Source organism: Macrobrachium nipponense, chromosome 2, assembly GCF_015104395.2.
Source record: "Macrobrachium nipponense isolate FS-2020 chromosome 2, ASM1510439v2, whole genome shotgun sequence".
NCBI classification, from domain to species: Eukaryota; Metazoa; Arthropoda; class Malacostraca; order Decapoda; family Palaemonidae; genus Macrobrachium; species Macrobrachium nipponense.
In genome coordinates, this window is record NC_087201.1 from 59,291,942 (window position 1) to 59,310,111 (window position 18,170).

At 40.7% G+C, this 18,170-nt stretch overlaps 1 protein-coding gene across 1 annotated transcript in view; it reads left to right on the top strand.

Moving 5' to 3' along the window:
* Positions 1–6,104: 6,104 nt before the first annotated feature.
* The window catches only part of LOC135220624 (transmembrane protein 104-like), a 137,601-nt gene continuing 125,535 nt past the window's right edge, over positions 6,105–18,170 (top strand). The window contains exon 1 of the mRNA XM_064257934.1: positions 6,105–6,242. Within this exon, the coding sequence (XP_064114004.1) occupies positions 6,195–6,242 (48 nt within the window). The 5' untranslated portion in view covers positions 6,105–6,194. The remainder of the gene's footprint in view (positions 6,243–18,170) is intronic.

The following is an 18,170-nucleotide window of genomic DNA, read 5'->3' on the forward strand; positions in this document are numbered from 1 at the left end:
TTTCTCTCGTACGCATATACAAGTTGGTGGCCGTTTAATTTTGTACCATGCGAATGCTTCCTCTTTTATACTAATACTATAACACTACTAATAATAACAGATTGGAGGTATGTTGTCAGCCCAGCCGTAACAAAACTAGGTGGCATCGTCCATCGTCCTGTCCCCAAACATCTAAGGTCAAGCCCAGCCACTTCGAAAGCAACGACTTTGATTTTTCTTCATCTCATTGAGCAGCGAGAGCTCATTGCCCACTTGCTACGGCACCAGGGTAGGTGAGCTACGGTAATTCGGCAGCGTGTACAGGTGTAGCTATAGGGGGACCCTAATAACATTTACCTATAATATAAGCATAATGTTGGCAGTTTCACGCAGCTGCTGTCTATTCAGAACAGTTTTACTGCCCATATTCCCATCAACGCTGGTGCCTTGATGTCCGAGCAAACTGGAAGGCTGCTCTCTCTATCTAGTGAAGTGGTCATGCAACCTACTACGGCTGGAGCATATATCTTAGTTTAACCAGACAACTGAGCTGATGAACAGTTCTCCTAGGGCTGGCCCGAAGGATTAGATATTTTTACGTGGCTAGGAACCAACTGGTTACCTAGCAAGGGACCTACAGCTTATAGTGGGATCCGAACCTCATCGAGAAATCAATTTCTATCACCAGAAATAAATCCCTCTGATTTTGCGTTGGCAGAGTGGAGAATCGAACCCGGACCCTGATATCGGTAGTCAAGCACGTAACCGACTCTTCCAACAGGAAACTTACTGCGGCTGGAAAGCGCGTCAAAGCTTGATCGTAATATTCAAGCCTCGTTCAAACCTCAGCGCTGTTTAGACCTTATTATCCAAGCCTTTTTCTAACCTCAGAGGTATTGAGTCCTAATTATTATTATTATTAGCTTGTTGGTACACGCTGCTTTCTCCCCTACACTCCCGATCCCCCGACCCCACCTAGGGTGGACAAACAGGTTTGCAGGAGGAGGGTGGATATCTCCCCTACCCTCCCATTCCCATCCCTTCCCTGTCCACCCAGGGTGGACAAAAGGTGTGGTTTGCATGGGGTGGGTGGCTGTCATGTCTCCCTTACTGTCACCCAGGGTAGGACAAACAAGGTCCACTTGGAAATTATTATTATTATTATTATTATTATTATTATTATTATTATTATTATTATTATTATTGCTAATGTTATTGTTGTTGAAGCTAAGCCTCCAGTACTGATTTCATTTTCTTCTCTTTATCTCATGTGTTCACAGGTTTCTCTGTCTATGTGTTAGCTTCAAATTTCGCTAATCACTAACATTACAAGAGGCTAAATTGTCGACAGTGATGCCAAGACTATCTGCAACATAAAGAATTATAATATTATATAGCAACGAATCAGCGTCTGCTGAGGTCAAGAAAAAGATAGATATGCTAGCGACCTAATGAAAGGGAAAAGGGCAAATTGTGTTACACAAACACACACACACACACACAAACACACACACACACACATATGTGTATATATATATATAATATATATATATATATATATATATATAGATATATATATATATATATATATGTGTGTGTGTGTGTGTGTGTGTGTGTGTGTATAGTTATAGTATGTGTGTGTCACCCCTAATAAAATTTTGAGGAAACGGTGATTATGAGTAGCTTTGAGTGTAGACGATCCAGGTCATTTTCTCTTGAGCTGGAAACATTTCCAACCATATGTCAGTTGTATTCGCAAAGTAAGTATGAGATCATACTTCCACAACGTCAACTGTCAGCTAGCCGTTACCCATTTCAGGACTATGGTAACCAAGATAAAAAGAGAACTCTTGATAAACTGATATACTTTTCAGTAGTCGTTGCAACAACTGACAACATATACAATATGTTAACCTTCCTCATTATACCTTAGTCTAGTAGTGAGAAGCTGTCTGTAAATGCATCGCATTACAAAGCTGTAGTCTAGATCTGCGAAAAAAAGTTTTTTCTTCAGCTTTTTTTTCTTCGTCACTTTGCTGAGGAAAATTTTATTCTGAACATGGGAAAAAGTTTCATAGAAATAACAGGTGAACATTTTTCACGGCTGGCCTGAGCACAACATATTAACTTCATCAGCTCACTTGTGATGGCAAGTGTGGCTTTCGTGAACACGTAGACATCCGTGGAAATGTGGACACAATGTACTGTTCAGAAACTGACTTATGAACATGTAGAAATACGTGGAAATGTGGACACAATTTGCTGTTCAGAAACTGACTTATGAACACGTAGAAATACGTGGAAATGTAGACACAATGTGCTGTTCAGAAACTGACTTTAAACACGTAGAAATACGTGGAAATGTGGACACAATTTGCTGTTCAGAAACTGACTTTAAACACATAGAAATACGTGGAAATGTAGACACAATGTGCTATTCAGAAACTGACTTTAAACACGTAGAAATACGTGGAAATGTGGACACAATTTGCTGTTCAGAAACTGACTTTAAAGACATAGAAATACTTGGAAATGTGGACACAATTTGCTGTTCAGAAAACTGACTTTAAATACGTAGAAATACGTGGAAATATGGACAGTGTGGTATTCAGAAACTGACTTATAAACACTTAGAAATACGTGGAAATGTGGACACTGTGGAATTCTGAAACCCCGTAAACATTCACGTTACCAGTCGATGAATTCTTCGTTACATTTGTGCCAGATTAATCCCACACTTCACCTCCAACGAAAGCTGTTCTTGTCCTTCAAGATAAAGACTTTAATAAACTTGGATTTAATTGCAGTGGTAATAAATAGTATAGTTGGACTGGATTTTCGAGGTCCCCACAGGTGTTAGCAGACATTAAAGATTCGGAAATGATAGTTCAGCTCTAGTCTTGTATATAAAATTTTTGATCGTTTATTTAATTAATCAACAAAAATGCATAAATTTGTGTTATAGTTATTCTAAGCAGCTGTCATTTCTTCTAGTGTCTGAATCATTAAGTTCTGCATATTATAGACTTCGCATGAATTTTAAAAACAGTTACAAGTGCACAATAAAAAGAGCGTCTCTGCTTTGAGGCTGACATGATTTTCTTAAGGATATCTAGGCTGTGGCATTACTTTGGGTCGTTTTTTCCCTACCTGTATGAGGGGAATATGTCATCGAAACACCAATGATTCTATTTCACTATCTCTTATCGTAGGCAAATAATGAAGAAATGGGTCCAGATGAAGCTTTCCTTTATATGGAAATAGTACTGAATATATATAGTATGAAAGCTAGTTCAGATGACAATACCTTGACGAAGTTTGTGCTGTCTGTAAATAAGTCACTGGGAGTTTCTTCTTGTGGTAAAAATGAGAGCAATTGAGTGATTCAGATGTAACAATAGACACCGAGGAAACAAAATAGAAAAGAACAGACAAGTTGACAAGACTACACAAAGTTGTTAAGATAGGAACAGGTAATTTGAATAGTAAAATGTGCAAGAATGAGTGTCAGTAGATACCCTTCAAAACAAAAAAGTTTAACTAAAATTAAAGGGAAACAAAAGAAGTATTGCGCCGTGCAGGTGGACTTTTTTAGTCAAAGGCGAGGCCCACCGCCAATAACTGTGATTGATGACAGCAAGGGCATGCAGCCGTAAAAAGCCCTTTACCAAATAATAAACCATGCCTGATATTGTAAGGAAAGGCGCATCAGGCAACCGACCCCTTAGTGTAGGGATAACGGTGGGAAAGAAGAAGAGAAGTTTTATGCCTCTCTGCAAGGAGATCGTGTACCGTTCAAAACAAAGCAGCCGGCTGAGTTCGACCTTCAGTGGTAGAGTTCTACTGACTGGGCTGGAGATCATAATCAATGTCAGAGGAAAAGTTCGAGAAGCAAAAGTTCTGAGGTTATTGAAAACATTTATTTTCTTATGCTGAGCGTTTAACTCAATAAGCTATTTGTTGAGTTTTCTGTTTATGAGTGCTGATTTCGATTACGAAAAAAATTACATTGATTCATTTTCCTCGTTTTTGAGATATATCAGATATTTTGCTACCTCCACTCATAAATGTGGCCCGTTTTGTGTTGCGTTTGGTAGAGTGTTTGTAGTTTGACTGGATATTCGTTAAAAAAAAAATCGTACAAGAAATTAAACAAAAAGTAGTGTGAATGTTCAACATTAAGTGTTTGTTGTCTGGGAACGGTCATTGGTGAGAGCAAGTCGTATTAATGATGCATTTTTACACATACAAAAATGTTGATTTTATTTATTGTTGCTAGTAACAGCTACTGTGTGGAGAGAGAAATGGTAATTATTCATCAAAAGATAATTTGCATGACGTACAATTTCAGTTTATACCTTGCATAATGTAGAATACATGTCAAAAAAATTATTAGACACCTGGACTGAGTTGTTAATGAATGTTGGGGCTTTGGGCACAACGGCCCATCTTCCTTTGGACTCGAACTGAAGATCTATACATTCTCTTTCAAGAACTGACGAAATATGATCACCTTTGCGTAGTAGCACTTATGCATATACTTATGCCTTGTAGTTTTGACGGTACTGGAAGTGGGTAATGCAGTTGAACATGGCATCTGCGGAAGTACCTTGTGTGCGGGTGTTTTAAGCACTTGAGAAAATTGCCAATACACAATTTGGGCAGAATTTCTGGTATCGGTATGGGGTGTCTTGCACGACTCTGGAAGTATATATATATATATATATATATATATATATATATATATATATATATATATATACTTCCAGAGTTGTGCAAGACACCCCATATATATATTATTTGTGTGTACGCGCTGATTTCGTAATCGAAATCAGCACTCATAAACCGAAAACTCAACCAATAGCTTATTGAGTTCAACGCTCAATGCATAAGAAAATAAATGTTTTCAATAACCTCGGAACTTTTGCTTCTCGAACTTTTCCTCTGACATAGATTATGATCTCCAGGCCAGTGAGTAGAACTCTACCACTGAAGGTCGAATTCAGCCAGCTCAGTCGTGTCTTGACACCCCATATCAAAGCCAATATTCTTCCCCCATATATATATTATTTGTGTGTACGCGCGCGCGCATGTGCGTGTACGCAGATTTGGATTAAACTTATGCATTAACTAGTTAAGATGGTTTCCATGGTAACAAATTACGCACTCTAAGCAGATTTCTTCCTCTTGATAAGCCATTGGTCATGTCTCGTTCAACCGGGGTCAACTGTCCATGATATTTCTGCAACACATATCTTCTCAACTTCATTGATGAAGTAACCAAATTTATCGAATATGCAAAAATGTAATTAGAACAATGATCAGTGGTTTATTGTCATGCACATAGTCACCCAGATTTCGCACATTTATTGTAAATAATGCAGGTGGGCAAAGTACATGACATGAAATGGCTTGTTATTTCATTTATTACATTTATGAGATACGTATAGTTGTTTACGATTCTATTAAATGCCAATCAGCTGATTTGGATGTTCTTGCTAATAAAGGAATCATCGTTATTGATAAAAGACGTACATAGTTGATATCGACGAGAAATGCATGATTAAAAAACCATGCCATTTTCCTTTTAAATGAAGCAACGACCTAGCAAAATAAATGTAAACAATAATTGGAAAGACATTTGTTCTAAATAGCGAGGTTTAGCTGACTTCCAGCATATGAAACAAACTAACACCCACCAAAGAGAGTGACAGCCCATTTGCTGAAGTTCTCTTTTCGATTTGCGAAGAAATCCCAACAAAGCTCCCAGAATATACCCGTGTTATTAGTGTTTTACAAAATAATACGAAGTAAATATTCTGTCTTTATTCTCGGCTGTTACAAAAAGAATTATGTGGTCTATAGCAAACTGGGCAATGAAAGACAAGCTACTCGTTGCCAGTTTGATCATATGTGTATTGACAAGACTATTACGGTATCAAAAATCTTCACAGAATCGTAATAAATAAGAAAACGTTTTGAAGTTGATGAACAAATTTCATCTGCAGACTTTTTTGGTGAATAATAGTTATCTTAAATGAAAACTCTAGTTTAGAAACATTACCAAAATCTGTCCGTGTTTTCTTTTGACGTCTATCAATAACCATTATTTCTGTATTCTTGTACAGAGATTCAGTGACGAAATGACTTTTGCAGAAGTTGAAAGTCAATTTTGTGATTCTCTGATGGCGTAACGTTTGTGAAATACATACAAAATGCCGAGTCCTCCAGGTGTACAGCCGGGAGAACAGTATGCCTCTGTTGTAAGTATCTAGTTTTAATTTTCGTTTGCTTTGCCTAGCACTGGAACCATTGTAATATGTAGAGAAGAGTTTTGAGTCTTAGGCAGTTGCCAGGAGATTCTCTCCCCGCTTTGCAGTTTTTAATGTATCATGAAATCCGTGAGCGATGCAAGTGGCCTGTAATTATGAAAGAATGTTTTCTGCAATGAGAATTTTATGTAGATGTTTGCGTAATTTTAAGATATTATAAGCTTTATGCTATAGGTAGTATGCAACAGGTTTAGCTAGCCAATACTCCAGGTCCTTGTACAGGTTTACGTATCCTAGGCTACCTATCTTAGATTGGCTTTTCATTATAGTAGTAGTACAGGGAGAATGGATGAATAAGCAAGACTGCCCAATGTCCTTTTAGCTTTTACCTATCCTAAAAAGTGGTTTTCCAGCATCCCACATCTTAATACTAGGTAGTCGCCTAGTTCTCCATCATAGGCCTAGATTTGATCTTGTGAAATGTTTGGATGTCTGCCTTGCCACAAGAAAAAATTTCTCTCTCTCTCTCTCTCTCTCTCAATTTCATTTAGGGAGAAACACCGCAGTGGAGCCATCGTCATCGCGTGGCTCAGCCTTATTCACTCTAAATTTAATTGGTGAAACAAGGATACAATTACATCTTTAAGCATACCATTCAAAAGATTGAAGTTTCGTCAACATAATGTGATACGAATTAAAATAAGCATGTGAGGTCTTCGTAAAATATGTTTTCAAGGCAGTTTTGAAATCCAATAGTTATGGCAGCACCAGCATGACTTGCCGTTCATAACCACAGCCAAGCCACCATCTTTCCCAGTCTTCCCAGCACTCATTTGAACAATGTTAGCGTATATATGTAATGTTTATTGATCTTACTCAAGATTGCAGTTGTAATCAGCACAATAAAACAACATTTTGGTGCCTAGCTATATTATTGGAAGTATGAAACTTCTTATTCCCGGGGTCATGGTTTGAACTGAAATTCATTTTTACCTTGTAATTGCTGGTTTTATCCTCACTGCCATCACAACTGAAACTCCACAGTGCTTTTTTGATTGTGATTATACACATTTTGGTCTTAATTCACTCCAAATTGCACTTGAACTACGTTCCGGTTCCTGGTTCCTAAGCACTCACCCCACAAACACAGTTACAGGCAGCGCACGTGTACACGGTTTATGAGGTGCAAAGCTTTATTACCTTAATTGTTTACTTTACTCATTATTTAGTTTAACTTTACTTTGTTACCTCAAAATGTTTATTTAATTCATGTCTATTATCCCTTTTTTACAACCAAAATAACCCCGAAAAATAACAGATATTTCTGAAGTACATATGAGCAGACGACAGGAAAATGACTCATCATAGCCAATCTAGTGGAACATCACACATACGCCTGTGCATTTACAAACGGTTTCCGTGAATTCTAGTTGTCATAGTAATGCAGTAATGATAAAATTGCTGTATATATATATATATATACTTCAAATAGATATGCTAATTTCACTTATTTCCCCAGTTTTGTGTAAGTCTTGTACCCAGTTTGGAGGGGTAAACATACCAATTGGCAACACTGATAAACAATTGAAGAGAGTGAAGAACGCTGTAGGTACCCTTCACAAGCAAAACTGTTGATATTTGAGTCGGGAATCTTGTTACTTTTTCAACAACAAATATTTCCAAATTAATAATCATGAATATGTAAAAATATTTATGCAATTCATAACCTTATACTGCCGTTTAACTACGTATTTATTTTAAATAATTATCAAGTGCACGCTTCTTCTTCTTCTTCTACCAAAAAGCGTAGTTTCCTTTAAAAAGTAGTGGTTGGAAGTCTGTGTTTACGATTGTTGTGATGAAAGTGCCCCAGCATCTATGGGTACATTTGGTGTGCGGATTTAGCACAGGAAATGGTTAGTTTGTTGACACAAGCGACTTTGCAAACATCAAGATGGCATCAATCTTCTAAATATTCCGAGTTGTAAGTAAAAGTTTCGAAGGCGTCATGGAGGTAGTGTGCGCTGTGTAGGTCCAGACTTTTTATTACCCTCTTGTTTAATCTTAAAATATGACCTTAATTTCTAACTTTGGAGAAAATACTTACTTCGAAAGGAGAGTAGAGGTCTCGAGCTCCTCCTCTCACCACCAACTCCTGACTGATGACCATCTCCAGTGTCAGGACGTGTTAAAGTACTTTTTCGGAGGGTGGCATCAAACGCGGTAGTCAGTGGCTCGGCTCGTCCAGTCAGTTGTTTACCCTATATACTAGAGTAGCTAGCTTATATTTTCCAATGCCTCCCATCCTAGTCCTGAAGTCTAGGCAAGTGTTACTATGATGCCCATAATAAAATGCTTGTTTAAAATAGTTTTTTAATATTTTTTTTATGATTGTGGTTTATTTACCCAAAATTTGTCAGGAATGCCCAGATAACCCTTATGATTGTGGTTTATTTGCCCAAACTTTGTCAGGAATGCACAGACAACCCTATTGTCTTACTGTAGTATAGTAAAGGACCACTGTGGGGAACTGGGTGAATGAGGAAATTGAAAATCAGTGATGTACATTGATGCATTGTAACCTAACTGTGGGCACCACATTCTATACGTGAATGGGATGGGAAAGTTCCCCCTGGTCCATGGTAGGGAAGATTCATCAATTTGGACCTTCCTGATCTAGGATGCTGAAAGTGGCTAGAAACATTTTTTGCTAACATTCCATTGTTATTTTGTCAGCCTCCTTGCCACCACCCCCTGAAGTGAATAGGTGGTGCTGGAATCCCTAAACACCAGTCAACTTTAAAACTACTGTTCACCACTTTGGTTCCTCTTCATTGTTAGACAGATTGGAATTGTAATGGGACAAGAAAAAATGAGTCTAAATCACATCAGAACTCTCATTTCTGTAGTGAGGATAATTTGGCAACTGCACTAAAATTTCTGCAACTAACAGCCTAAAAGAGATCATATTAGGTAGGTACTAATTGATTCATGGAAATTTTTTAGAAAGCATTCGCTGTTGGGCAATGGTTTTTTTATTACAAAGTAGTTGGAGGATACCATCTTTCAGTAAACCTTGACCTCTAACCTTGAACTCTTCATAATAATACAGCAACCCATGGAAACAAAAGACGATCTCGGCAGCCAATCATTATCTTGGTAATTACTTAGAAGTATTTCATATAGGTAACTTAACTAAGTAATTACTGTGCTCTGCACTGGGCTACTGCTTACACTGAGTGAGCATGTGAGCTGCGTGTGTGGAGAGGCGGGTGTTGGGGTGGTCGTAAAGTCGATAAGTTGTAACTTGCATAGGTCGTAAGTCGACAACTAGCTGTACTTTAACCTTGTGCGGCAAGTCTTAAATTTAAAATATCATGTTAGGACTTCTTCTGTTGCACAGTGTAGATGACAAACCCTGCTCACTGCACCAGTCTTCATGGTGATGGCAATAGCCAGCCGGCTTATTCTTCTTTTGCCGTGCGCATGCGTAACGTGTGCTAGCTGCTGCGTGCCCTGTTTCACTAGTTGTTAGCAAGTGATTTATTGCTGTAAGTTGGTGAAGTGTTATCGCTTTTGATTAGTTTCAAGATGCTGATTTGCTTTCATTACTTCAGAATAGCCCTTTTCATTTAGTTATGTCTGATTCAAGTGCTTCTAGCCTTCACTAATGTTGTGAAGGATGTAAAGCTAGGCTAATGAAGTTTTGCTATGATGCACATACCAAGTGCAGTAATTGCTTTAAGGATAATACGTACTTGTGATGAGTGTAAGGATTGGGATGAAAGGAAGTGGAAAGTTCTTGAATCTCACTTTACTAGTAAACTTGAACGGAATAGGAAGAGAAAGGTGACCATTAGGACAGAATCAGGCTTCGGTCAGCCTAGATTCTTCCCCTACCTAGATAAGCCTAAGTCAGATCTTGCCTTCCTTATACTCTTGGTCACGATCTTTTTCCTATTCCCAGTCCTCTTCCTATCATTCCACATACTCCAGTGCTTAGCTCCCATGCTTCTAACCCCGATGCCATTGCCAACTTGGAATCCAGGTTCAATAAGAAGTTGAACCTTGGGAGTTCTGTGACTGAGATAGGGGCATCCCTGAAAGTCTTAATAGACGAATGTTTTGCGAGAAAGTGTCAAGTGAAATGCAAGTGGAGGAGGTGACTTCTCATATATTTGTAGTTCCCAAGGCTTTTGGGGTTGCTTGGCTGGAGACCAGTCCTAGATGTAAGAGCCCTCAGTCACTTCATAAAGAAGACGAAGTTCTAGATGGAAACGAACCAGCCAGTCTTGCCATCCATTCAGCTGGGCAATTGGATGATAATGTTGGACATGCAAGATACTTTCTGGACTTCAGGAAGTACCTTAGGTTTGTCTTCCAGGCCAAAGTCGTACAGTTTCTCGCTGCTTCAGCCTCTATACGGCACCTAAGTGTTTACTCAAGTCCTCTATCCCCCTCGCCCAAATGGCTTCACCTGATCGGCATCAACATCGGCCTTTACCTGGATGACTGGCTTCTTTAATCCCCTTCAAAGGAGAAATGTAGAAGGACTTCCATATCAATTTTTGCCTTACTCAAGAACTAGGAATTCTTTTAAATCTCAAAAGACCCAGTTAGCCCCGACACAGGAGATTCTCTATTAAGGAATGATTCTCAACTACCAGACTTCAGGTTTTTCTGTCCCCCAAGAGAATCGGCAACTGCCTCCAGACAATCAGCGTTTTCTCGTCCTCTTGTCGTGTTTGGCCCGCCAATGGATGATCCTACATGGGACTCTTTCCTCCACTGAGACCTTCTTCAAGTTAAGCAGATTGCACATGAGAGTACTCCAATTCTACCTGAAAACCAACTGGGACAGAAAAACTCGACCAGACTCTAGGCCTTCAGTACTTCTCAATCATGAATTGTGACAAGAAAGTGGTAGTACATGCAGACAACACCACTACACTGTTATATATCCAAAATTGGTGGCACTATTCCTTCTTCCTCTGCCAGGCAGTGAAGGATTTTGTTCTTTAGACACATTGAAATCAAGTGATGATCACCCAATTAATTCGGGAAACTAAATGTCCTGGTGGATGAAGTGAGCCATCAGAGGCAGGTCCTTCCCACTGAGTGGACTCTGGATCATATGGTCTGAGTTGACCTTTGGAGGCTGTGGGGCAAACCGATTCTAGACCTGTTTGCCACCTCAAGAAGTGACCATTTTCCTCTCCTCTGCTCTCCAACCCTTGGCATGGGCAACAGATGCCATGCTCCAAGACTGGTCAGGCCTGGACCTGTATGCCTTCCTGCCTTGCTGCATGGTTAGAGAGGTGCTGAACAAGTTTGTGTTGCACCCCAATGTCTCTGTGGCCCTTGTAGCTCCATTCTGGCTTATGAAGGAATGGTTTCCAGACCTTCTACGTCTTTTGGTAGACTGTTTGAGGCTGCTTTCCCAAAGACTGGCCACTCAAACCTCATTTCAAGCTTCAGACTGTCAGGAAACTTGTCAGCAAAACGTTTTCCAAGAGCAGCTGCAGAAGCTATTGCCAAGTGCACTTGACAATCTTCTTGTGATGTCTACAATTCAAAATGGACAGATTTTGTCGATGGCGCCTCAGACACAACTTCTCATCTTCTGAGATGTCTTTGACTCGAATAGTGGACTTCCGCCTCTATCTGAGAACCTCCAGAGGTCTGCCCTCTTCCACCATTGAAGGATACCGAGGGATGCTTACCTCAGTTTTTAAGCAGAGATATATGGACTTGTCATCAAACCAAGATCTTAATGATCTTATCAAATTATTCCACACTTCAAAGCAGAAGTCCAATTTGGCTTTGTGGAACTTAGGCCGGGTATTCACGCACAGGTTTACTTGTCAGTTCACCTATGACCATTCGACAGATGAGTGTCCACATGTAAGAGTAGAACTGACAGTCAACTCGAGGTCTTGCCTTCGTCGTTGTAACACTATATGGCAGTGATGGTACTCTGCTGGCAGATAAGGAGTGGAGCTACATAACCTAGCTGCTGCAGCAATGCACTTCCAAATAGGAAAGAAGCAAAGAGGCATAACAGAATATGATCTAAATATTGCCTAAAAGAGAGATGTCTATTCTCATACAATATTAATGAATAAGGTTAAATTAGACGAGGTGGTCTGTTATTTATGAAATGAACTGTGAAGCCTACTTTCACTAGTAACACCTTTCATAAAAAGACAGCCACATGGAAATAGTTTTTATATATTATATGATCTGGACTCGCAACGGTATACAAATAGCGTTGCATGGTCTAACAATGAACTTAATTAGTCCCATAGAAAGTTTATTCATATTTTGGTTGGAGTGGGTGAGATCCTTCCCGGGCAAAATCTAGCGGCAAACTGTCAAAAAAATCATTGGTTACTTGTCTGCACATGCGATTACCTGTCAGTCAGTCAAAAGAACTTTAGGTAATTCCAACAGTTCATCAGTTCTGGTGAGTGGACTGACTCCACCCACAAACTGTTGTCCACACATATGTTTCAATTTCAGTTTGATGAGCTGAATACCTTGCCTTTGATGTCATGTTAAAGTGGCCTACGGGCCCTCCTTTCAAACTCCTTTATTCCTCCTCCCTCAAGAACCTCACTTGGAATACGCTCTTCTCACAACCTTGGTGACTGTCTAGAGTACAATTGAATTCCAAGCTATTGACAAAAGGGTAGGGTTCTTCCAAGGGGATGTAGTGTGTTCTATCGCCCTCAGGTTCCTAGTCAAGAACGAGGATCCAGCCAAGCCCTGGCCTTGGTCTTTCCTTATTAAGAGTTTAATGGAAATCCTGGGCCCAGAGGAAAAGGAAAGGCTACTTTGCCCAGTCAGAGCCATAGGGTATTATCTACGAGTTACCATGTAAAATCAGAGAACCTTCTAGTAACCTTTGGTGTTCTGTCAAGAATCCTTCTTGCCCTCATTCAAAGAACACCCTTTCATTCTTCTTAAGGGATTTGATCTCTGAGGTATATTCTCGGATCCAGGAAGACTCCTTGCCTGCATTCAAAGTGAAAGTACATGAAGTTTGAGCAGTTGCTACCGCTCTAGCTTTCAAGCCTAATTTATCCCTTTCGGCCATTCTTCAGTCAACCATTTGCAGGTACAAGTTGATCTTTGCATCTCACTATTTATTAGAAGTTGAAATGGTATTTGAAAATTGAAATACGTACCCTCGGGCTGTTATCAGTGGCCGGCATGGTATGGGGAGAAGCAGCATAGGAGAGAATCTGTCTCTCTTCTGTCTCCTCACCTTGTCAGTGTTGTTTGGTTGTTTGATTATTAGTACTGCGCCTAGGGCAAGGGCACTTTTTGATGTACGTCTTGTCAGCGATCAGACATATCCTTTGCTGCAAGACTCCCGCTGATGTAGAGGCAACCCTCGGCTCAACTGCCACACCACTGCAGGTTAAGATGAGCACCAACCAGAGGCAGTATTCACCTGCAGTAGCTTTCTTACCAGGAAAGGAAACAACAAGCATCGTTTCAGTGCTAGCCATCCTTTCTCCAAGCGAATCTCCTGCCATGCCCGAGAAGGAGCTATATTCAACCACGCCAGGACTGCTTATAACAAACTAACAAAGAGGAATGATATGATCCCTAATATCGAAACAATAGACCAGATAACGGACCCCTGATGTCTGCATATAGGAAAGGGTAAACCAAATTTAAATATCACTCGGGGAAACTTTTCTCCTTCCCACCGCCGCCCGGAGAGCATCAAACGACCCCCCGACAATGCCAGATAATCAGGAGCCCCCGCAGGATGATAGGACTCCTGCTACAGACTTAATTCCTGACATTCACCCCCAGGCACACTACTGTGGTGCTCGCATGACAGAATCCCCGAGACCTTTGAGGTGAGACCCACGACTTCGCCCAAGACCAGCCTGACCAATGAGAATCCAACTCTAGGTCTGAGCTGCTGTGAAAACCGCCCCTGCAGAGTTTTTTGCGACAGTCCTTCAACCAACTTGTCCGATGATGACCTGCGAGAAGGTCGAAACATCACTTGATACCAGCACCAATACTACCAGCCCTAAACCAAAGATGACCCTGGCCCAAACTGAACTACGCGTACGGAATAATACTGGCACTGACGACGACCCCTGCTTGACCTGGACCTGATATCCTGTTCTAATAAAAGATTACCTTCAGCATTTATAATTTTTTTAACATTCCCAATATGAATACGTATTGGCCTGAGCCTGAGAAGCGAATTGTAAGGAAAATAGAAAAAACAATATATAAAATCAACTCGCTTAATTCTGCCATTCTTTTTAACAGAATAATAATAATAATATTATTGTATTGTAGTGTTGCTGTTTTACCAGTGATTTTCTTTTGCCTCTTGAAAATTTGTGGCCCATGAGGATACTAAATACGTACTGCACATTCTTTGAAGATGTCTTGGGTCATATACTATTTGGACTGGCACTTTTAGATTTGTTTTGAAGCATTAATCTCATATGAATCTCTAAAATAACTTTAAACATTTTTTTTTTTACTGCATCCACATCTCATTCTTTAATAATAAAATATAAAATCACGGCTTCTATATCTTATCTTTAGTAAAATTTTTGTTGATATACAAAAAAGTATTAGTTATAAAACAGCTTGTATTTTAAAAGAATGAGTGTTGATTTCACCCTGAGAGAGACTTTCCACAATCATGATCGTCATATTAACATATATATGTAAGCTAATTTCTTAGACAAGACACATAAATGATTAGGTAGATTCCGAGATTTGGGTGTCATCAGACCTTTAATATGACCATATCTTAACTTGTACAGCTGAGCATGGAACTGATTTAGAATAATTGCATACATACAGTTTTCCCTCTACTATGCCACATGGCTATCTTAGTTCCAGTGTTAATAAGTTTAATCTCTAGGTGTTTGATGCTGATTAATGCTATAATGTTGAGTTTCTCTTTCATCTGCATGAGAGCACATGGTAGGGTGACATAGGATATATTTACCAAGACTGATAGATATTACATGGGTCTAAATGACCTTGTCTAATAAAAGGAAAGAAAAAACACCATCTGGTAAAATGACCTCCCTCGAGTGTCCTCCACGAACTGGCATCTCTGTGGCTAGGCTAAAACCAAACTGTGGGATACAAAATTAGCCTATATTTCCCCACAAAACTAACATGAAACAAAGGAAAATGACTTGGGAATCTTGAAATATGAAATACAATCTCTTCTAGTAATGATCAACTCGCTTAGAATACTGCATACTACCTCTTTATAAAACACATCAGTTCAATTACTACGTATTTCTATTTTCCCAAAACTTAAAAGATAAAAGTGTCAGTCAGTGAATTCATTTTTGTGTTAACATTCAAATCCATCTGAGGAGAGAAACCACAATTGTCAGAAATAAAAGAAAAATGGATACGCACACAGTCAAAATAGAAAAGCATAATTGTGACATGGGAGAAAAAGAAAATTTTTTATACATTCAACTTCCCTGCCAGATATATACTTAGCTATAGACTCCGTCGTCTCCGACAGAATTTCAAATTTCGCGGCACACGCTACCGGTAGGTCAGGTGATCTACCGCCCTGCCCTGGGTGTGGCAGGACTAGTAACCATTCCCGTTTTCTAATCAGAATTCTTCTGTCGCCCGGGCCATCAACATTGTTTGTTGGTTCCTCTCGATTGGTTTTCTTTTTTCACCGGCAATTGATCTTCTTGACCGACTTTTGGTGACGTATCTGGATTGTTGGATTGGCATACGCTTTTGTGGACTGTTTTGTGGACTTGATTTTGGAATTTCTTTAATAATGTCTGACTCTGGAATGGTTGTGAGACGTTGTGTGAATGTAGGCTGTAAGGTGAGGTTGCCGAAAGCTTCGGTAGACCCTCACACGGTATGCAAGGGTTGCAGGGAGTATGAATGTTCTTTTACTAATACTTGTAAGGAATGTGAGAACTTGAGTGAGAACGAATGGAAGAATCTAACTAATTATTTAAAAAGTTAGAGAGAGAAAGAGTGAGGAAGGCTTCTTATAGAAGTTTAAGTAGTTCTAGATCTGAACTAATTCCTAGCTGGGATCTTCCCCAAGGGTAAGTATTGCTACTTCTCCTTCCATTGCAGCCCCTTCTCCTATTGCAAAGAACCTGTAGATTCAGCAAAAGAACTTGCGGACTCTAAAAGCAGCCTTCAAGTTGATGGAAACGAAATGGCTGCCATACAAGGTAAGCTAGTGATTATTCAGTGGACAGTGATGATGAGTGTCCCCCCGTGGTAGTGGAGGGGGCATCTGGTCGCTCAGCAACGCTCCTAGGTCTAGACCTCTTCCAAGCTCACATGCCCAGAGGAGAAGGAATGTCGAAAAACCGAAAGGAGGTTGTGGAGAATCCCCACCGATCAGGTGTCTTCGGCGGTTTCTGCGTGACACCCCAGACTGCCAAGGATCGCTATTGTAAAAGCGTCCTGCGTGAGTGTTTTTCGTCATCGGGATCTTCATCTCCGAGACGTGATTGGAGAGATTCAGATCGATCTCGGCCACTCAAGAGGAGTTGGAAGGCTCCGACTATTGATTCGAGCCCAGAAAACTTCCCTGAGGAGTCTCCCTCGGGAGTGAAGAAGGCAAGAAGAGCCATTCTTTCAACCAGAGTGAGAAGGAGGCAGGAGGTGGAGGCTATGGACTCCTCCTTCCCCTCCTCCCGAAGAGGATAAAGAGGAGGTTACGAAGAGATTCATGATGGCGATGCAAGAGCAGATTTCGTCTTTTGTAGGTTCTGTCAAGGAGCCTCCTAGAAGGAAAGACTCTTCCCTTCCGATCAAAAGATCCTCCAGACGTATGGAGGTATCTGCCGCCAGGATCGATACTCCTACTCGAGGTGAGGTTTCCTGTACGAACCTGGATGAACCTATCAGACGTCTGGCACCGGCCAGGAGTGAGGAGTCACCCAGGAGGCAGGAGCCAAGAGCCAGGAGTGAGGAGTCAACCAGGAGGCAGGAGCCAAGAGCCAGGAGTGTGGAGGCATCCAGGCAGGAGGCAGGAGGCAAGAGCCAGGAGGCAAGAGGCAAGAGGCAGGAGTCAAGAGGCAGGAGCCAGGAGCCAAGAGGCAGGATCAGGAGTCCGGAGTCCGGAGTCAGGAGGCAGAGTCCGGAGCAGGAGGCAGGAGGCAGGAGTCAGGAGGCAAGAGTCAAGAGCCAGGAGGCAGGAGTCGGAGACTCGTTCCTGGAATTTATGACTCTTCTCCAAATAGGAGCTCCTCTCCTTCAGAGCGTAGGAGGTCTTGGAAGGACTCTCCCTCCAAACGTGAACTTTCTCCTTCGTCGGATCGAGGGTTAGACGAGTTGTCTGATGACGAACCTCCTGCTAATGAGGGGACTCTCGAGTTATAAAGTCTTAGCCTCATTATTGCTTCAAGAATTTGGAGATTCTCTTAGTCCGGCGGCTCCTCCTTCTCTCTTTTCGAGCTCGGCTACGGCAAAATCTTCGGCCTTTTTGAAAATGAAGCCTGCTATATCGATGAAGAAGGCACTCCATTCTTTAGATTCTTGGATGGACAGAAGAGGATTAGGAAAGACGTATTCTGCATGCCTCCTTCCAAACTACATGGAAAGAGAGGTATTTGGTATGGGACAGGAGAGACTATGGGGTCTTTCTCTACCTGCCTCTGCAGATGCGGACTTTTCCAATTTAGTGGAGGCCTCTAGACGTCACTCCTTAGGATCGGTCAGAGCGACGTGGAGCACTTCAGAGTTGAACCACTTTCTAAAGGGACTTTTTGTCACTTTAGAGGTGTTCAACTTTCTGGATTGGTCACTCGGAGTTCTGGCCAACAAATCTAAAGATCCGGAGTTTCTTAAAAACCCAGAGATTCTCCATAGCGTCCTGTCTTGCATATGGACAAGGCAGTACAGGACGGTTCG